This window comes from Schistocerca nitens, chromosome 5 (genome assembly GCF_023898315.1).
Source record: "Schistocerca nitens isolate TAMUIC-IGC-003100 chromosome 5, iqSchNite1.1, whole genome shotgun sequence".
Classification (NCBI taxonomy): Eukaryota; Metazoa; Arthropoda; class Insecta; order Orthoptera; family Acrididae; genus Schistocerca; species Schistocerca nitens.
This window is the reverse complement of record NC_064618.1, coordinates 209,353,296-209,376,225: the sequence shown is the minus strand read 5'-3', so window position 1 is coordinate 209,376,225 and position 22,930 is coordinate 209,353,296. Positions and strand designations below refer to the sequence as shown.

The 22,930-nt window shown below is 43.3% G+C and overlaps 1 protein-coding gene across 1 annotated transcript in view; it reads left to right on the top strand.

Moving 5' to 3' along the window:
- Positions 1–22,930, top strand: part of LOC126260225 (glutamate receptor 1-like) — a 1,552,181-nt gene that overhangs the window by 806,481 nt on the left and 722,770 nt on the right. Inside the window, exon 4 of the mRNA XM_049957528.1 lies at positions 9,153–9,282. Within this exon, the coding sequence (XP_049813485.1) occupies positions 9,153–9,282 (130 nt within the window). The remainder of the gene's footprint in view (positions 1–9,152; positions 9,283–22,930) is intronic.

Here is a 22,930-nt window from a genome sequence, read left to right as displayed (position 1 = left end):
GCAAGCAACTTCGAAGTGCCTAGCTTCCTCGAAACTCACTTTACACACTATACACCTATTTCCACATCCATTTGTGCTAAGAATTCTGCCCACTGAATGTTATCACTTAACGAAGAAATGTCCTGCATATTCTCTGCTGAGGTGTTTACATCCATCAGTTTTATTCACTTTCCCACGCCCACCTAAGCAGGTACTTCAACTATAACGTCTCCCATGTCCATGGGACATTTCTCACTTCATTTTTGCGCCCTTGGGAAGCTTAGTGATAGTGACCAGGGAAGCAGTTCCAGCGACAGTGAGTTGCAAACATCAAGATGATGAGATCAGCAGTACGAAGAGGGTATTTTTTTAAATGCTATCTAGTGATTGTCGTGAGTCTGTTCACATAGTCAGAGAGTCTGAATGCTACACCAGGACAACGCCCACCCAACTTCTCACGCTTTCCATTGTGTTATCGATAGCTTGGCTGGTCAACAAATTCTTCTATCGCCCATTCCGGTTACCTCTGTAAGAAATTAACGGAGTCTCAATTAGTGCCTGCGCTAGCAGCTTACCTTAGCCAGATGCAATAGCAGCTGAAACCGCCCTGACATTAATTCTTCCGTCACGACCAATACCTCTAACATCGACTGAGTGTATTAATCTATGACTGCGTTGTTGGCAATGGAGGCCTCATAACCGTTCGATGTGTCATTACCAACACTTCATTCTTAAATGCCCGTCGCTTTGGGATATCATTTTTTTCGTTCATTTACTTACAGCAGGTACACCTTAAAGGTTATTTACAAGAAATGTCTATAATCCGTCGATTAGTAGGCAGTACAACGTAACTGCACGGTTCATATACTGCTATGGAGGAAGTAAGGAAATATCAACGTGTAATAAACAGCTTGTCTATAAAAAAAGTTGCACAACCTGCGATTCAGCGACGTCTGTAGGCCTTTTGCTCTAGGGAGGCAGGAGATAAACAAAATGAACTATAAAACTAAAATACGCCTACACTGTGAAATTAGTTACATATCAAGAAAATAAAGGGAGCGTGATGAAAGTGCACATGTTTGCACGATTGTGAAATCAAAATGTGCTTGAAACATTATCCTCTACTTTCTCTCGTATTTTAATTGAATTTGACTTGGTTCTTCTTAATGTCAAACGAAACAAAGCACATCGTTAGACAACGAGACAAAATAACTTATGTCCAGGCCATAACCGTCAAAGCACCATAAACAAACCGCGGGTATCACAAAGTGGAAGTCTAATAGGGGTACGCGGTTCTGTTGAAACGCAAACTACATGGCGTTTCTCCATCTTCGAAGTCGAACAGCATAGACCTGTTAAACTAACCTGATCTTACCTGCAGTGCAGCTTCTAGTATGTTGCACAACCTTACGAAGTCTTACAACGAGTTGTGCTACGATAACAATGTTTGGTTGGTTGTTTGGGGGAAAGAGACCAAACAGCGAGGTCATCGGTCTCGTCGGATTACGGAAGGATGGGGAAGGAAGTCGGCCGTGCCCTTTCAAAGGAACCATACCGGCATTTGCCTGGAGAGATTTAGGGAAATCACGGAAAACCTAAATCAGGATGGCCGGACGCGGGATTGAACCGTCGTCCTCCCGACTGCGAGTCCAGTGTGCTAACCACTGCGCCACCGATAACAATGCTTTGAGGGAAGTTGGTACACCCGTAAATGAATGATAGAGAGATATGGTAAGAGCTTGATTTACTCTCGAGGCCCAGTGTCCTCCAGTTTTGTAAGTGTACATTCGTTGCAGCAATTGCAGCAAGTTATAAATGTTATGATCAGAATTCACGGGGCTCGCGCAGTAGTAACTTCTTACTCTAGATACGACAATACAGATACTCAAGAAAAAGTGCTGTGCTGCCACAATTCTACTGGTCTTTGCAGCATACGTCGGTTGCTACCTGCTACGTGATACTTCCTACTGCAATGCCAGGATAGTTTAGGAACGTCTGGCACTTAATCATCAGATAGTCTCCCGAAACCAGAATTATAAACATAACCTTCCTGTCACAAAAAAGAGGTAATCAACGACGAGACAGTTGCAGAACTGACGTAGTGAACTCTGGAATTGTCGAAGTCTACCACTTACAGACATGAACTGTAGCGATGGCGTCGCGCCTGGCGTAAGCTCTGCGCATTGTTTGATACTGTCTAAATCTGCGTAAGTTGTTGCAAATCATAATACACTTGCAGTACAAATGAATTCACTTCCTACGCGACTCCCTTGGTGGATCGTTACTAACTTAATATGCGCGAAGACAACGATTATTAAGCTACAAAAGTGGAGTTGACGTTGCCCACACGTCTGACCCCTCCAACTGCCGTGCTGCTACCAATAGAACGCCACCTCTAGTGCTGCCCGTCCTTGTCGTCAATGACGTAATGATTTTAACATTATAATCACTTAAATCGCTTGCACCCTTGTAGACACTCTTACGACGATATTTAACAGCAATTCCCCTATCCTTCTACTGTCGCAATTCCTACCATTATCCTTCTACGCTACCTTGGGCTCTTCCACCAGAGGTGTCTGCATCTGGAAACCACGCAGTATGTGTACTGTCCACCGCGAGCGTTGGAACCAACCCGACAGTGTGAGCTGAGACCACTACACCAGTGTCGCGTTTTGGTGGCCATCACCGCTCTGCTACGAAACCGTAGTGGCTCACAGTCTCATTTGTCGCACGTGAATTCAAGCAATAAGCTGAGTTAAACGTCAGATATCTCGTGATTCTTCACTCAGATCACGATGCTGTTTCCGCTAAACTTATTCCAACAAAATTTTCTATACACTAGATATAATTACACCTGATTAATTTTCTCCATTTTTTGATTTATTAATTTGTTGTTGTTGTTGTGGTCTTCAGTCCTGAGACTGGTTTGATGCAGCTCTCCATGCTACTCTATCCCGTGCAAGCTGCTTCATCACCCAGTACCTATTGCAACCTACATCCTTCTGAATCTGCTTAGTGTATTCATCTCTTGGTCTCCCCCTACGATTTTTACCCTCCACGATGCCCTCCAATACTAAATTGGTGATCCCTTGATGCCTCAGAACATGTCCTACGAACCGATCCCTTCTTCTGGTCAAGTTGTGCCACAAACTCCTCTTCTCCCCAATCCTATTCAGTACCTCCTCATTAGTTATGTGATTCCCCCATCTAATATTCAGCATTCTTCTGTAGCACCACATTTCGAAAGCTTCTATTCTCTTCTTGTGCAAACTATTTACCGTCCATGTTTCACTTCCATACATGGCTACACTCCATACAAATACTTTCAGAAATGATTTCCTGACACTTAAATCTATACTCGATGTTAACAAATTTCTCTTCTTCAGAAACGCTTTCCTTGCCATTGCCAGTCTACATTTTATATCCTCTCTACTTCGACCATCATCGGTTATTTTGCTCCCCAAATAGCAAAACTCTTTTACTACTTTAAGTGTCTCATTTCCTAATCTAATACCCTCAACATCACCCGACTGAATTCGACTACATTCCATTATCCTCGTTTTGCTTTTGTTGATGTTCATCTTATATCCTCCCTTCAAGACACCATCCATTCCGTTCAACTGCTCTTCCAAGTCCTTTGCTGTCTCTGACAGAATTAGAATGTCATCGGCGAACCTCAAAGTTTTTATTTCTTCTCCATGGATTTTAATACCTACTCCGAATTTTTCTTTTGTTTCCTTTACTGCTTGCTCAATATACAGATTGAATAACATCGGGGAGAGGCTACAACCCTGTCTTACTCCCTTCCCAACCACTGCTTCCCTTTCATGTCCCTCGACTCTTATAACTGCCATCTGGTTTCTGTACAAATTGTAAATAGCCTTTCGCTCCCTGGATTTTACCCCTGCCGCCTTTAGAATTTGAAAGAGAGTATTCCAGTCAACATTGTCAAAAGCTTTCTCTAAGCCTACAAATGCTAGAAACGTAGGTTTGCCTTTCCTTAATCTTTCTTCTAAGATAAGTCGTAAGGTCAGTATTACCTCACGTGTTCCAGTATTTCTACGGAATCGAAACTGATCTTCCCCAAGGTTGGCTTCTACTAGTTTTTCCATTCGTCTGTAAAGAATTCGTGTTAGTATTTTGCAGCTGTGGCTTATTAAACTGATTGTTCGGTAATTCTCACATCTGTCAACACCTGCTTTCTTTGGGATTGTAATTATTATATTCTTCTTGAAGTCTGAGGGTATTTCGCCTGTTTCATACATCTTGCTCACCAGATGGTAGAGTTTTGTCAGGACTGGCTCTCCCAAGGCCGTCAGTAGTTCCAATGGAATGTTGTCTACTCCGGGGGCCTTGTTTCGACTCAGGTCTTTCAGTGCTCTGTCAAACTCTTCACGCAGTATCGTATCTCCCATTTCATCTTCATCTACATCCTCTTCCATTTCCATAATATTGTCCTCAAGTACATCGCCCTTTATTAATTTATTGATGTACAATTGCCACATTTTATGCTGCTACATAATCTGCAACAGTATGTGTCTCCAGACATGCACCGCAACACGCTTGGACTTCCCCTGCATCCTCACAAGGTGTACCAGCCACTGCTACTTAATCGAGCCTCATTCTGACTGCAGTCCTCCTGAAGCCATCAAATGTGTGATAAGAGTTCTTGAGATGAGGTAATGCAGCTTCTGGCTGGTCACAAGCAGGCGCACTCGGTTAATGTCATCACACAGCGGTCATTCCAACAATTGACTCTTGCCTTTCAGAGAAAGGCGTTAACAAGGTGTTCATGATGTGCCAGTGCATTTTTGTCTTGAAAGATGAAGGGCTGTGCAGTAGGTTTGAGGTTCGTGTCTCAGTGCTCAAATTATCGTCGATAACACTTACAAGGGAACCTCCCCATCGCACCCCCCTCAGATTTAGCTATAAGTTGGCACATTGGATAGACCTTGAAAAACTGAACACAGATCAATCCAGAAAACAGGAAGAAGTTGTGTGGAACTATGAAAAAAATTAGTAAAATATACAAACTGAGTAGTCCATGCGAAGATAGGCAACATCAAGGACAGAAGGAGTCTAGGTGCGCCGTGGTCCCGTGGTTAGCGAGAGCAGCTACGGAACGAGAGGTTCTGGGTTCAAGTCTTCCTTCGAGTGAAAATTTTAACTTTTTATTTTCAGTTTATGTGACAAACTCTTATGTTTTCATCACTATTTTGGGAGTGATTATCACATCTACAAGAAAATCAAATCGGGCAAGGTAGAAGAATCTTTTTACCCATTCGCTAAGTGTACAAGTTAGGTGGGTCGACAACATATTCCTGTCATGTGACGCACATGCCCCCACCAGTGTCGTATAGAATATATCAGACGTGTTTTCCCGTGGAGGAATCGGTTGACCTATGACCTTGCGATCAAATGTTTTCGGTTCCCAGTGGAGAGGCACGTCCTTTCGTCTACTAATCGCACGGTTTTGCGGTGCGGTCGCAAAACACAGACACTAAACTTATTGCAGTGAACAAAAACGTCAATGAACGAACGAACAGAACTTTGCGAAAATAAAGTAAAATTTTCAGTCGAGGGAAGACTTGAACCAAGGACCTCTCGTTCTGCAGCTACTCACGCTAACCACGGGACCACGGCGCTGCTGAGTTCGCGCTCTCCTTGATGTTGCCTATCTTACATATGGACTACTCAGTTTGAATATTTTACTAATTTTTTTCGTGGTTTCACAGAACTTCTTCCTGTTTTCTCGATTGATCTGTGTTCAGTTTTTCAAGGCCTATCCACTGTGCCAACTTATAACTAAATCTGAGGGGGGTGCGATGGGGAGGTTCCCTTGTTAGATTCATCAGACAATATATGCTACCGTCCCTAAACAACACTGCGTCTGGATGAATGGGATGTTTGTTGGTACCTGCTTCGAGCATATTCTTCTATGAAAATCGTAGGGGATAAGAAAAATCCTGCACTCATCACTGAAGAGTACAAGACATCGTTGATCACGACCCTGGGGGTTTGTTGTTCGCAACCAATGTCTAGGGTCTGTAGCGTAGTCCCTAGGTTGACAGAGCACTCACATACACCTCCAAAAAGGTAGCACCCAGTTTTGTTAGCTCGACTTCACGGCACCTACGCTTTATTATATATCGTTAGCAGTCATCTGCTGACGTTTCTGAACATAGGCAGCGGCTACTGAGAAGATATCTGTGTTTTGAGACTGACAGTATTTCTTGAATATTCGAATGACTTTGAGGTAGTGTACACCATGTCGGTGAAAGACATCCCACACTAGCAACGAGTCGTCGTAAAGTGACAATGTGCACATGGTCTAAGTCTGAAATGATCCTTCAAGATATGGTGAGAAGCTGCACAGTGCACCAAGTTTACGCCGAAATTTTTATGACTGGAGATATATCACACCCTGCATACCAAACTCATGTTGAATTGGGGTCAGGTGATTTGACGCAATCAATAAAGACCACGTTAAACAACCGAAACGTTTGTACATGGGAAGTGTTCTGATGGCACAGCACGTCTGACAGTACAGGAACCGCCACGAAGTTGATCGAGTCATTCCGTTGCTCTCTCAGCAAACATCTTCAGCTTACTGCCACAGTAGGCTATGATTCTGATCGTGTGTCTCCTTGCTATGGAAGTTGTCACTCTTCTGGCCAGAACCACTATTACAAATGTCTGTCATTTTCACTAAGATTGAAATCGGGTGAGTGGACACCGGCTCATACCGCAGTGTCTAGCAAACAAACTAAATTTGCTTGTGCATGTAATTTGTATGCTTTGCGGCCGGAGTCATTCAGTATAAACTTTTTCTGAGTTATAGAAATAGTGTGTGCTATTTGTAGTAACACTGCCATGGGATTAGCGATCCTGCTTCTGGATGCGATGAGCCGGCCGTGGTGGCCGTGCGGTTCTAGGCGCTCCAGTCCAGAGCCGTGCTGCTGCCACGGTCGCAGGTTCGAATCCTGCCTCGGGCATGGGTGTGTGTGATGTTCTTAGGTTAGTTAGGTTTAAGTAGTTCTAAGTTCTGGGGGACTGATGACCACAGCAGTTGAGTCCCATAGTGCTCAGAGCCATTTGAACCATTTTTGGATGCGATGAGACATCCGTATACTTCTGCTGCCTGCTAGGAGGATAATGAACGGAACGTTCTTTAAGCCATCGACACCACCAGAGAAACCCAGCCAATACTTTACGTCAAATGGGTTGACATACACAGGGTGGTCCGTTGAAAGTGACCGGGCCAAATATCTAACGAAATAAGCATCAAACGAAAAAACTACAAAGAAAGAAACTCGTCTAGCTTGAAGGGGAAACCAAATGGCGATATGGTTGGTCCGCTAGATGGCGCTGCAATAGGTCAAACGAATATCAACTGCGTTATTTTAAATAGGAGCCCCCATTTCTTAATACATGCATTGTGATAGATAGCGCTGTAATAGTCACAAACATATGGCTCACAATTTTAAACGAACAGTTGGTAACAGGTAGGTTTTTTAAATTAAAATACAGAACATAGGTACGTTTGAACATTTTATTTCGGTTGTTCCAATGTGATACATGTACCTTTGTGAACTTATCATTCTGATTACCAGTAAATACCACATTAATGCAATAAATACTCAAAATGATATCCCTCAACCTATGCAATACGCTATTCAATACCGCTTCAACCACACGCGAGCTATGTGCCGGACATCCATCATGTTGAAAGTACATCGCCGTTCTGTCATGCAGTGAAACATCTTGTAGTAACATCGGCAGAACGTTAAGTAGGAAATCACCATTGCACCATTTAGATTTCCATCTATAAAATGGGGGCAAATTATCCTCCCCCCCATAATGCCGCACCATACATTAACCTGCCAAGGTTGCGGGTGTTCCACTTGTCGCAGTCATCGTATATTTTCCGTTGCCCAATAGTGCATATTATGCCGGTTTGTTACCGCTGTTGGTGAATGACGCTTCGTCGCTAAATAGAACGCGTGCAAAAAATCTGTCATCGTCCCGTAATTTCTCTTGTGCCCAGTGGCAGAACTGTACACGAAGTTCAAAATCGTCGCCATGCAATTCCTGGTGCATAGAAATATGGTACGGGTGCAATCGCTGTTGATGTAAAATTATCAACACCGACAGTTTTGAGATTCTCGATTCACGCGCAATTTGTCTGCTACTGATGTGTGGATTAGCCGCGACAGCAGCTAAAACACTTACTTGGGCATCAGCATTTGTTGCAGGTCGTGGTTGACGTTTCACATGCGGCTGAACACTTCCTGTTTCCTTAAATAACGTAACTATCCGGCGAACGGTCCGGACACTTGGATGATGTCGTCCAGGATACCGAGCAGCATACATAGCACACGCTCATTGGGCATTTTGATCACAATAGCCATGCATGAAAACGATATCGACCTTTTCCACAGTTGGTAAACGGTCAATTTTAACACGGGTCATGTGACCCGAAGCAAATACCGTCCACACTGGTGGAATGTTACGTGATACCACGTACTTATACTTTTGTGAGTATTACAGCGCCATCCACCACAAAGCGAAAAAGTGGTCCAACTAAAACATTCGAATTTCTTTACGTACTACACGAATATTTAATAAAAAATGTGGGTTCCTATTTTTAAAAAAAAGCAGTTGATATCCGTTTGACCTATGGCAGCACCATCTAGCGGGCCAACCATAGCGCCATCTCTGTTCCCCCTTCAAGCTAGACGAGTTTCGTTCTTTGTAGTTTTTTTGTTTGATGCCTATTTCGTGAGATATTTGGCCAGGTCACTATCAATGGACCACTCTGTATATGCGACACACATTCAATCTCACATGATCTTTCAGCAAGTCTTTTATGAAATACAGTTAACTCTATGAACTGTGTACAGCTATATGATTCTCGGATATATATTATGTATTTAAGCTCGGCAGCATATTTGAAATCACATTTCAGTTCAGCAAGTCACTCTCTCTTTTCATGCTTAGCCCGGTTGCTGTTTTGAATCATTGCTTTTGCTACTTGTTTTCTGTGGCTCCAGTGTAGGCCTTTTGGCAGAAAATCTCATGTCCTTACAGCTGTTGGTTTTTTCTTCTCTTCTAATATAATTATAGTGTGCATTAATCATGTGTTTACATACGTCGCCTCACTGTCGACACAGGTGCTGGCGCCGTCTTCGGGCCTGATGGACTACGCCATCAGCATGCGGCCCGAGTACCACCAGGCCATCATCGACGTGGTCCGCCACTACGGCTGGAACCGCATTATCTACTTGTACGACACGCACGACGGTGAGTCGCCGTCTCCTGCAACTTCTGCATTTACACTATTCTGCAGCTGCAGTGAGCAACGTGACTTAATAGACTTCACTGTCCATGTCACCTTACCAAGAAACTCCACTTTTAGAGGCAGGCGTTATACATGGCTAACTGTCAAGCAGTACTCCATTAAGGACATGCATATCTGTAAATGACAAAGAGTTCATTCCGTAGGGCAACCACAACTGTACATGTTCATTTTCCCAGAATGAAGATAACCGCAGCAGCTCTTGAACCAATACTATTTTATTGTTTACAACTGTTTTCGGGACACTGTAATTCAAGCTTCGGGCATACAACGCAACGATTAAAACAATGTGCTAAATTATGTATAAGTTGTAATTCAGAAATGACAATGTAAGAGCAACCTGATGATCGCACATTACTCACATACAGCGTTAAGAACTTAGGTTGTCTTTCCCCATGTTGGGAACAAAAGTTCTGCGTCAGAACCTGTAAAACAGGGAACCTAAGGAGATACCAAAACGAAAAAAACCTTTGGAAAACCACTGTCTGCAGGATCGCGAGACGCCTAAAAAATATTAAGAAGAGGAAATGCTCCGTTATTACCCGATAACCTCACTTTGTTCGTGAATTCTGTAGACGGTAATAGCAGACAAATCTCCAAGGGCATCTTCCACCAAATCTGAGCAACACGCTTCTCTGGATGTAAGTTGATAAAATAGAGAGTTACACGCCTAGTTAAAGTCACATTCAACTGTTTCAAATTGTCATAGCTTCCATGTGCCACATGACCTACAGATCTACTCCTTTTATGGTCATTATGCAATTAGGCGGTATCTACTGACAAGGGAACCTCCCCATCGCACCCCCCTCAGATGTAGTTATAAGTTGGCACAGTGGACAGGCCTTGAAAAACTGAACACAGATCAATCGAGAAAACAGGAAGAAGTTGTGTGGAACTATGAAAAAAATAAGCAAAATATACGAACTGAGTAGTTCATGCGCAAGGTATGCAATATCAAGGACAGTCTGAACTCAGGCGCGCCGGGGTCCCGTATCGTCGTGTTCCGGCACTCGGCCAGTGCACATCGCGCGGTGACGGGCGGTAGCGCTGGCCAGTGTTTACGTCGCGAGGAGTGCTGAGGTGGAGAGCTGAGCAGCGTGTGCGAGCGCTGTTAACGTTTGTTTCTGTACCACTGTTGTAAGTACGATGTGAACAATTAACAGAGCGAACAGCGTTCAGTGTGTTTTCGATCGCGCTGCCTTGCGACCGACGGCGTTTGAAATTCATGAGTGGATTTTTGAGGATTTGAAATTGCCTGAAGATATAGTCGACACGTTCCAGTTGGACTTTGTGCAGTACTCGTTATTTATCAAATTTATTTCGAGTGACACTTATGAGAAATTCGTTGAGGAGCATGCTGGTGTGAGACCATTTCGTCATAATGATGGCAGTATTAGTAATGTCCAAATCGTGCCTTAGGGATACGGAGTGAGAACCGTCAGGGTATTTGATGTGCCACCTGAGTGCCCTAATGACCTGATTGCACGTTCTCTGTCACTGTACGGCGCTGTTTTGTCAGTTACCAATGAAAAATGGTCGAGTGCATATCGCTACCAAGTTAACAGCGGAGTGCGAAGTGTACGTGTAGAATTAAAAAAAGCATATACCTTCGTATGTTGCCATTGGCGGCTGTCGTGCACAGGTAACTTTCATTGGACAACCCCCTACCTGTTCGATCTGCCATTCCACAGAACATCTGCGGATGAACTGTACACGTCGACGTCCATTTCAACTTCCACGGGAACGTCCTGCAGACGGTAGTGAAAAGCTTGTTCCGCTATTGAGTGAGGTAGTCGCGGGGACTGTACCACCACCCCGGCAGCCGGAACGTGTTAGCGAGGCGGAGATGCCAGTTCAGGTGGAATGCAGTGCCAAAGACATTCGCGGTAGGACGGACGTCGATTCGGCACCGTCATCCTCACCGGAGCAGTTACCGCTGGATAGCAACGATGCGCCAGCCACCTCTGAAACTAAACCGTGTGAGATACGGGAGCGGGTGCTGATCAGTTTGCCTGAACCACCCCAATCGGTAGAGACTGCAGCAGAAACGAAGAAAGGCCGCCGAAGGAGAAGCAAAGGGAATAGTAGCAAAGATGAAAAGTCGGATGATTTGAGACCCGTACATATGTCAGAAAGTGGCAGCGAGACTGAACCTCAATCTTCTTGCTCCGTGTGCTGCGAGGACACCGCGAGGCAAGAACGCATCCGTGAACAAACCAAACACCTGAAGGCACTACTGAGCGCTGAGAGGGAACAGAGCACCGTAACGGCTAAGAGGAAGAGCGAACAGAGTAGCGAGCAGCTGCAGCAGCGCTCCCGCAGGAACTCGGTGACGTCAGTCGCAGCCCCGCGTGGTGGCCAGGCGGACGCGACCACGTTGACAGACTCAGCCGGCGGTGGCGAGCAGGGCGGCGCGCGCACCGCGAAGCACCCCGACAGCAGTGAGCAGTGGTGGCAGCAGAACGAGGAGCTGCAGCAGTAGCTGCTCTCGCGCATGACCATCGCGCTGCGACATTTCCACTCCCTGACCCGTTATTGGTTTTGACATTTCGTTTCGTACTCCAGACGTTCCCGACGAGTTTTTGTTCAAAGCCGTCGAGAAGGACGATCCAACACTCAGAGCTCATTGTCCTTTGAACCATCATGTGCGATAGCCAAACCTACAACGTTACCACACTTAACGTCAATAGAATTCAAAGTGCGGTGAAACTCCGTTCGCTGACTTCTTGTATGGTACCAGCGTTGACATTGCCCTCCTCCAGGAGGTAGTCACAGTCTCAGAAGTGCCCGGTTACGTTCTCATTGATAACATCAATCTCCAGGATGCTGTAGGCACTGCCATACTTCTGCGCGACGGTATCCCATTTACGGATGTGCAGCGGCTGCCTAGTGGTCGTGGCATTTCTCTTCGAGTGAATGGTGTGCAGATTGTTAACGTGTACGCCCCCTCAGGTAGCACTCATAAGAGAGATCGTTCAAAATTTTATAAAAACGAGGTTCCCATTCTTCTTAGCGCTTATCGTGCACATCTTATCCTCGGTGGTGACTTCAATTGTGTGCTTAACGCCAGAGACCAAACTCCTAATACGAACAGATGTATCGAACTTGAACATTTAATTCATGGCATGCGTCTTCACGATACATGGCAACAACTGCACGGTGAACAAGTAGCGTACACCTTCGTAACCAGTCATTCTGCCTATCGGCTGGATAGGATCTATGTGTCCGATGCTCTCCAGCGACACACTGTGAACTGTGACATAGCTCCTGTCAACATCTCCGACCATTGTGCGTATCAGTGTTACCTTAACCTAAAACGCCAGAAAATATACCGCGGGAAAGGCTACTGGAAATTGAATGTCAGCCTTCTGCAGGATGCCCAACTTGAAGAGGAGGTGAACATAACGTGGCAACAGCTCCAGCGGCAACGACGTCGTTACGATAGCGTTCTCCAGTGGTGGATTCAGTGTGCTAAGCCTAAATTACGCCTCACCCTCATGAGCTACGCCCGACAAAAAAGCTATTGGCAGAAACAGACTATTGAGTTTTATTATCGCTGTTTGAGAGAACTGTACAATCGCACTAACAATCCTTCTCGCGATATCGACGTAAAGATCAAACGATATAAAGCGAAAATCACGGCGATACAACGCCAACGAATGCAAGGCATCATCGTGCGAGCCCACCCCAAGGACGTTGCCGCCGAAGAGCGGGCCTCTCTGTACCACATCCTGAGAACGACGAAACGGTGTAAAGCCATGTTGATTGAAGCCGTCGTTGATGACGCTGAGAATGCCATCACGAAGCAACGTGACATCATCTCGCACGTCTACGACTATTATAGTCAACTTTACAAGAAGCAATCCGTTGATGAACACTCGTGCGACGATTTTCTTAGGACCTTGAGCTGTCGCTTGTCACAACAGGATAATGCAAATCTGGCATCTCTTTTCACAGAGGACGAAATCCGACTGGCGGTCCACAGTGCAAAGAAAGGGAAGTCACCAGGACCCGACGGTCTCAGCGCTGAGTTTTACCAGCGTTACTGGAACCTCCTCGGTCCGACACTCCTCGAGATAGCGAATGAACTCTAGCACCTGGAAGTTATACCCAAGGCATTTACGGAAAGTATCATCCTGCCCTTACCGAAAAAAGGGAACAGCAGGAAGGTCGAAAACATGCGACCCATCACACTCCTGAATGGCGATTTCAAAATCATCACCAGATCGATTAAGCTAAGGATGCAAACCGTTATGTACAAGGTTTTGGGCAGTTACCAGTACAGTGCAGTGCAAGGCCGAAGTGCAATCTCAGCTGCCTGCGATTTGAGGGACATTATCTGTTCATATGCTGAAACCAAAGGACAGGGCGCTCTGATATTTCTAGATTTTTAGAAGGCTTATGACCGTGTACGTCATGACTTCCTCTTGAAAAACATGAAGAAACTAGGATTTGGACCTCATCTCATACAATAAATTCGCAAACTTACTACAAACGCCTCTTCACGGATTCTCATTAAGGGGCTCCGGAAAGGCTCAAAATCATGAAAAGTTCAATTTTTACTTTTTTGCGTTTTCTGAATCTGCAGAGTATTACCTTTTAATAGATATATAATTTATTCAATTCCGAAGACTACAACTATTTTTAAATTTTTTTTAAATGTGTTCTACATGGGCGTGACCCACTGTGGCGCTGTTAAACTGCTGTCAAATGGTGTTATTATTAACGTCCGTGTTCATCAGGTACATTTTAGTGATGTGAGATAAAGTATGTGTTGTGGCTAACCTGTGATGGTTCAATATATATCGCTGGTGTGATTGTCGATTGTTTCATGTTTATTTACTCTGTCGTTATCTCGAAAATATTCGTAATTAATTCTGTTTCTTGAGTCTCTGTTTTGTTGAAGTATAATAATGAGTAAAAGTAAAGTTATTAGAAATCCTCTGAAGGCTTTTAAGAAAAGGAGAAATGTTGGAAAGCCAAAGGTATTTAGAAATATGGGAATGAAGATAGGTTCTAACATGGTATGAGCGATGCTTGCTTTAGACAAGGAACGCCTTCGGGCTGCAGACAGGGCTGTAAAGAGTCTAGAAATACAAACAAGAGTAAACAGGAGGAGGAACAAGAGGAAGCTGGAGGAGGAGTTTGCAGAGGATCATTCCATCCTATGGACCTGGAATGCACTAAAAAGTTAATCCAATCTTTGTCGCTCGATTCCCAAAACTTTTATTTTCTCATACTAATTACATGTTTTCTAAGGATCTTCCAAACATATTTGTTTCAAACTTTCAGTAAATGTTACACAGTACCTTCTGCATAATTTAACACAGCCTTTTTCCAAAAAACTGTATATTTTTGAATATATAAATAAAAAATTGCAAAAAATGTTGTGAATTTTCATTACAATTGAAAAAAAATCATCTTTAATAACTGAACCAAAATTTTGTAAAATCCCTGTGTTAAGTTGTAGCCCATATTCCAATAAATAATCTGTAAAAAGTTCAACTTCCTATCTCAAATACTTTCTGAGGAAAGATGTAATTTATAAGCGTTATTTTAACATTGCAAGTATAGGGCGTTCCGGAGCCCCTTAATGGTCGTTTTACAAAAGAAGTTTCCATTGAGCAATCCTTCCGCCAAGGCTGTCCTCTGTCAATGATTTTGTACGCCATTGCAGTAGAGCCACTAGTGAACAACTTAGCGCATAGCGGGATCGGGATTAGCGTCGAGTCTGTCACTATCCCTTGCATTGCGTATGCTGACGATATATGCGTAACTCTGTCATCATCGCAACAACTTCTGTCAGCGGAAACTCTTTTACAAACATTCACATTGCTTTCAGGAGCAATACTAAATGGAACTAAAACCACAGCTTTGCAGATCGGTGGCGGTATCGGAGACATATCCCATGTTACCTGGTGCAAGGTCAAGGATTATCACACAACCCTCGGTGTTACCTTTGAGGCCAAACCAGACAAATTCCTGACGAAGAACTGGTCACACATGCTTAATAAATTACGTGCTGCTTTGATACTTCACTCCAACCGTGACTTGAACATACTACAGAAAGTTAAGACCATCGAGATCGCCATTACGAGCAAGATGAATTATTTGGCGCAAATTCTTCCAATCTCCGACCATCTAGCCAAAAGTATACAACACGCGTTATGTTGGTTTCTTTTTAGGGGGCACATTTTCAAAGTTCAGTTCGATACCTTAACCTTACCTTCGTTCAAAGGTGGCCTTAACCTCATTAAAGTACACAAGAAATGTGTCACCCTGCTCCTAAATCGCATCAGGAAGGAGTTCCGTACCCGGAGGACCAGTATCATCACAAACCTCATTCAGCGGTGGAAGCCTCATAGCCTTGACCCACCCGTTAATATCGCCGGCATTCCACTTTCTTACCGACATATGCGACTGTACTACATGGAAATGAGCTACATTCGACACAACATCGTCGATAACGGAAGCATGACAACAAACCACAGGAATCGTCTCGAAGAAAAACATCCACATACACATTGGAGTATAGTATAGCGGAATGTGCACAGCGACGTGTTACCGTCACGCGTCATAGCCGACTGGTATCTAACAGTCAATGATAAAGTAGCAACGAATGAAAAGCTACATAAAATTGGCCTTCATCCAACGCCCAACTGAGACGCATGCGGAAGAGTCGATACGCTTCTTCATAGGTTCACGTGCGGACATGCAGAAGAAATTACTACATTTCTTCAACGATTGTCGGTGATAGACCGTACGACGCCCTGTGGTGTAGACCTTTCAGAGATCATTCAGCCACAAAAACTGAGATATCCACGAGCAAAAACCAACGCTGCAACGTGTATCATGGGTCACACAGCATCGTTTATTATGCAGAATAGGCATGCTACTTTCCTCGACTATTATTCTTACATAGAAATTGAACACTTCAAAATGAGACAACATTGTGACTACAGGAGGATATTTGGAAATATGCTGAAAATCATAACTAACGGTTAAATGCTTCAAATACAATATTTCGGATAGCAGAGTTTGCCAGTGACCTGTATCTATGAATCCTATTTGTTTCCTGGAACTTTAGTTCTTGTCGGAATTTTACGACACTATTCAGATGTTCACCAATGCAGAAGGCATTTTTTTTCTTTCCCATTTCGTTTTTTCACATTTCCCTTCTCTCGCAGAGCAGCGTAGCAACTTTCCTTCAACTATGAAGTGATAGTGTTTTGTGCACCATAAAAATTTCTGTTTACTACTTGGCGGGAAAAAAAAAACCACCACTCAAGAAGACATTTCATTTCTTATATTGCGCAACGGCAGCCTAGAAATGATATATACTTTGTTCATTCTATTCTCATTACAAATTGGAGCAAATGTTTACTTTCCTTCCTTATGAAAAAAAAGGGGGGGTAGCGACTAAAAAAAAAAGTTGTTAGCGTGAGCAGCTGCGGAACGAAAGGTCTTTGGTTCAAGTCTCCCTCGAGTGAAAATTTTAATTTTTTATTTTCGGACAATTATTATCTGTCCGTCCGTCCGTCCGATGCGAGGTAACTGCGCAGTTGTATGGGGACGCTACACCTAAACAAACATCGAAACACACGACGTCAGTCGACTACAGCGCACGGAAGAGAGGGTATGCCTGCTAACGAGGCTACCTGGCTGGCAGTTGACTACTTCGGACGAGAGTGAATTAAATACGTGAGATGTATTCCGTGGGCAATATGAATCCAGAAAGTGTTGCATATCCTGCGCGTGGACTACTCAGTTTGTATATTTTGCTTATTTTTTTCATAGTTCCACACAACTTCTTCCTGTTTTCTCGAGTGATCTGTGTTCAGTTTTTCAAGGCCTATCCACTGTGCCAACTTATAACTAAATGTGAGGGGGGTGCGATGGGGAGGTTCCCTTGTGAGAGAGAGCTCATGAGAAATGGCTGGTTCAAATGGTACTGAGCGCTATGGGACTTAACTTCTGAGGTCATCAGTCCCCTAGAACTTAGAACTACCTAAACCTAACTAACCTAGGGACATCACACACATCCATGCAATATTGCCTATATTGCTGGAGGGAGGACTGATTCCTGCGCTGCTTCGATACGAACACGAAAGCGTGGTATAACAACCTTGCTTGTTTAATTAATCAGTCGCCTCCTTAACGTCCGACCAGGGAGAATTTATGCTCTCCGCCACGCCGACATTTCTTATGGCCGGCCGGAGTGGCCGAGCGGTTCTAGCCGCTACAGTCTGGAACCGCGCGACCGCTACGGTCGCAGGTTCGAATCCTGCCTCGGGCATGGATGTCCTTAGGTTAGTAAGGTTTAGGTAGTTCTAAGTTCTAGGGGACTGATGACCTCAGAAGTTAAGTCCCATAGTGCTCAGAGCCATTTGAACCAGCCATTTCTCATGAGCTCCCTCTCAGTAGATACCGCCTAATTGCAGAATGACCATAAAAGGAGTAGATCCGTAAGTCATGTGGCACATGGAAGGTATGGCAATTTGAAACAGTTGAATGTGACTTTAACTAGGCGTGTAACTCTCTATTTTATCAACTTTCATCCAGAGAAGCGTGTTGCTCAGATTTGGTGGAAGATGCCCTTGGAGATTTGTCTGCTATTACCGTCAACAGAATTCACGAACAAAGTGAGGTTATTGGCGGGAATCAGTCCTCCCGCCACCAATATTACATTCAGTTGCTACTCAAACGCTCGCTTATCACAGTATTGCACCATTACCATGCGATGTTCGACATGGAGGGTTGCTAGTCGCTAGCAGCTCATCACGGTTTATTTACATCACAGATACACTGGCGTGCTGTACTTTCACGTGATGTGTCACTGGCGAATAATATAATTCAAAGAAAATTCGACTACGCATAGAAATAATTGCTACGGTACGGTACAGAAAATAACTGAAACGCGATGAAACGAACAGAAACGACACTTTTACCTAAAGCAGTATCTATATTGAAATCACCGCGATTTATGATGTCCCCCTGGACAGTCAAAAGGCGGACATGGTTATTAAGGGGCTCCGGAAAGGCTCAAAATCATGAAAAGTTCAATTTTTACTTTTTTGCGTTTTCTGAATCTGCAGACTATAACCTTTTAATAGATATATAATTTATTCAATTCCGAAGACTACAACTATTTTTAAAAATTTTTTGAAATGTGTTCTACATGGGCGCTGTTAAACTGCTGTCAAATGGTGTTATTATTAACGTCCGTGTTCATCAGGTACATTCTAGTGATGTGAGATAAAGTATGTGTTGTGGCTAACCTGTGATGGTTCAATATATATCGCTGGTGTGATTGTCGATTGTTTCATGTTTATTTACTCTGTCGTTATCTCGAAAATATTCGTAATTAATTCTGTTTCTTGAGTCTCTGTTTTGTTGAAGTATAATAATGAGTAAAAGTAAAGTTATTAGAAATCCTCTGAAGGCTTTTAAGAAAAGGAGAAATGTTGGAAAGCCAAAGGTATGTGTTATTACTGTAAACAATAAAGACGATGAAAATCCCCAACATAGCTTGTGTCCCAAAGAAGAAGACAGTTGGTGTAAATATAACAAAGGATTGCTAACTGGTGAAGTGTACACTCATAAGCATAGTCTGCCTCATGCGATAATGGAGGTGATAAAACCTATTTTCAGAGACTTAGCAGCACCTGAACTGTTGAAAAAGTGTATTCACGGAAAAACTCAAAACCCCAATGAAAGTGTAAATAGTGTTATATGGTCGAGAATCCCCAAGATTGTATTTGTTGGAATAGAAACACTTCACTTTGGTGTGTATGATGCTGTTGCGACTTTCAATGATGGCAACATTGTAAGGTGCAAGGTATTTAGAAATATGGGAATGAAGATAGGTTCTAACATGGTACGAGCGATGCTTGCTTTAGACAAGGAACGCCTTCGGGCTGCAGACAGGGCTGTAAAGAGTCTAGAAATACAAGCAAGAGTAAACAGGAGGAGGAACAAGAGGAAGCTGGAGGAGGAGTTTGCAGAGGATGAAGATAATCCATCCTATGGACCTGGAATGCACTAAAAAGTTAATCCAATCTTTGTCGCTCGATTCCCAAAACTTTTATTTTCTCATACTAATTACATTTTTTCTAAGAATCTTCCAAACATATTTGTTTCAAACTTTCAGTAAATGTTACACAGTATCTTCTGCATAATTTAACACAGCCTTTTTCCAAAAAACTGTATATTTTTGAATATATAAATAAAAAATTGCAAAAAAATGTTGTGAATTTTCATTACAATTGAAAAAAGTCATCTTTAATAACTGAACTAAAATTTTGTAAAATCCCTGTGTTAAATTGTAGCCCATATTCCAATAAATAATCTGTAAAAAGTTCAACTTCCTACCTGAAATACTTTGTGAGGAAAGATGTAATTTATAAGCGTTATTTTAACATTGCAAGTATAGGGCGTTCCGGAGCCCCTTAACACGATGTGTGGTCTCTGCTACTAATGATGAGATCTTTGGTTTGTGGGGCGCTACCCTGCGCGGTCTTCAGCGCTCGTACAAAAACCCAATCTTTACACAGTCCAATATAGCCACTGTCATGAATGATGGTGAAATGATGAGGCCAACACATACACCCAGTCTCCGGGCACAGGAAATACCCAAACCGGCCGGGAACTGAACCCGGGCCCCGCGATCCAGAGGCAGGAACGCTAGCCACTAGACCATGAGCTGCGGACGTCGCTACGGATGGCAGTGCATGCTGTGAAAAGTGTTCCCATGTCGACCGCGAGATCGGTAAGGATTTCTTGCAATAGGGCGTCACATTGCTCCACCAGTGTGGTTCACAACTGATGGATGATCTTTGGTGCATGTGTAAGTGCTGTAATATGTCACCCCAACACATCCCACACGTTTTGGCCGGGTTAGCCGGGGAATGGACATACTACTTCATTCGCCGAATACCCTCTCATTCAAAGAGCTCCTCCACCTGCACTGTTCGATGCAGTTGACAACGAAAGTGAAGTCAGACCGATTGTACCCATGAAAATATGTACGTGGGGAAGGAGTGCAATGTCACAATAACTTTGAGCGATAATGTGCCATGCCCAAAAATGTGGAGATCATTACATTTCTCAATATCATGACTCCGCAAACCATAACAGCTGGAGCACGAAAACAATTATGTTTCACAGTGGTTATTACTGTTAGCATTCAACCGCGATTGTTATACATATTTTAACAACGCGTTTCAAGAGACAATGCTCTCATCATCAGGTTGTAAAATCTATGTCATGAAATTAAACGGACTAAAAAGACAAAATACCATCACCAATAGTTGGGAAGTCCATAGAGTAAAACAGAATTAAAAGTATATTGGACTGTGGGTCCTCGTCTTACATTGAAGTTGTTGACACAAGTCAATGGCCGTCCCATAGCTACCAAATATGCTGTCGACTGCGCCGGCTCGGGAGCTGTTGTGGACTGACGTGCCTAGGTGTTGTGGCGTGGTTACAGCCGTGTGCTTGACGGTAACGCTATGCTATTGGGCGCCTCATTTCCTTATTGCATTGGTCTGCCATCGTTAGCCTCTCGCAACGCCGTCATTGACATGCTACAAGTTTAAAGTCGTATGCCTGCCCTAAAATAATTCTAAAAACCCGCTAAAAAATCTCATTTCTTTAAAGTTATCTTGTACATTTAGGATATTGCTTTGTTTCTTTTCATGGATAACTATCTCGAATTCCTCTAGTAAATCAAGTTTCCTCCCTTTCTTTTCTACATGCAATATTTCTACGTTGTCTTCTATGCTATTAAGGGGATGGCCTGTTTCATATATATGGTTCGCAACAGCTGATTTGTCATAATTTCCTAACCTGAACGCATCTTTATGTTCTTTATACCGGATCGCGAATGACCTTCCTATCTGCCCTATATATTTTGCATCACAAGTTCTGCACTGAATCTTATCAACTCCCGATCTTTCAAACTTATTTCTCTTCTCGCCAATATCGTGCTTAAGGCTATACCTCACTAGGTTATTAGTCTGAAAAGCTATTTTGACATCGTATGGCTTAAAAATATTTGCTATCTTTTGTGAGACTTTTCCGTAGTATGGCATCGTGATAATTTTCACTTTCTCTCCATCAGGTTTATTCTTTTTACGCTTATTACGATATTGGCGAGAAGAGAAATAAGTTTGAAAGATCGGGAGTTTATAAGATTCAGTGCAGAACTTGTGATGCAAAATATATAGGGCAGATAGGAAGGTCATTCGCGATCCGGTATAAAGAACATAAAGATGCGTTCAGGTTAGGAAATTATGACAAATCAGCTGTTGCGAACCATATATATGAAACAGGCCATCCCCTTAATAGCATAGAAGACAACGTAGAAATATTGCATGTAGAAAAGAAAGGGAGGAAACTTGATTTACTAGAGGAATTCGAGATAGTTATCCATGAAAAGAAACAAAGCAATATCCTAAATGTACAAGATAACTTTAAAGAAATGAGATTTTTTAGCGGGTTTTTAGAATTATTTTAGGGCAGGCATACGACTTTAAACTTGTAGCATGTCAATGACGGCGTTGCGAGAGGCTAACGATGGCAGACCAATGCAATAAGGAAATGAGGCGCCCAATAGCATAGCGTTACCGTCAAGCACACGGCTGTAACCACGCCACAACACCTAGGCACGTCAGTCCACAACAGCTCCCGAGCCGGCGCAGTCGACAGCATATTTGGTAGCTATGGGACGGCCATTGACTTGTGTCAACAACTTCAATGTAAGACGAGGACCCACAGTCCAATATACTTTTAATTCTGTTTTACTCTATGGACTTCCCAACTATTGGTGATGGTATTTTGTCTTTTTAGTCCGTTTAATTTCATGACATAGATTTTACAACCTGATGATGAGAGCATTGTCTCCTGAAACGCGTTGTTAAAATATGTATAAGGATCGCGGTTGAATGCTAACAGTGATAACCAGTATAACGACAACTGCTACCTCGACTCCTTAATGGATTATATCAAATGTTTCCCAGTGTTCCTGGGAGCATTAGGTACTTCCATCTCTCACCATACGAAGGTACGTCCAGCATTGTCTAGCAGGATTCTTTTAGTGGTCGAGGTGTTACTGTGTGGAGGGGCATAATGTTGCATGGGTATACTGAGTTCTAAATATCTGAAAATGGTACGGTAACCAGTCAATGTTATTACATTCTGGCCGCGATTAATTTTCATGGATCACAATTCGAGACCACATCGAACAGTGAAGGTGGAGATTCTGTTGGAACGAGAAGATATCCAGCGAAAGGTCTGGCCTGTCAGCTACCTCAGTTTAAGCCCGTCGAGCACTTGTGTGTTGCGCTGTGGAGCGATAATGCAACGCATCCCAACCAACGACCATTCAGCAGTTGTCAACCCCCTCTGGCGAAGGAATACAACACCCCACTACAAAAACTGCTTACGGACCTTGTGGGCAGCGTCGGAGCACATTGCATGGCGTACGTTACCAACCATGGTGATATCACGATCTGTTTTGCGATGTCCAAATGACCATCGTAAATCTCTCTGGCTTCAGTGTAATTATTGTCTCTGAATGAAATATCACTTCTC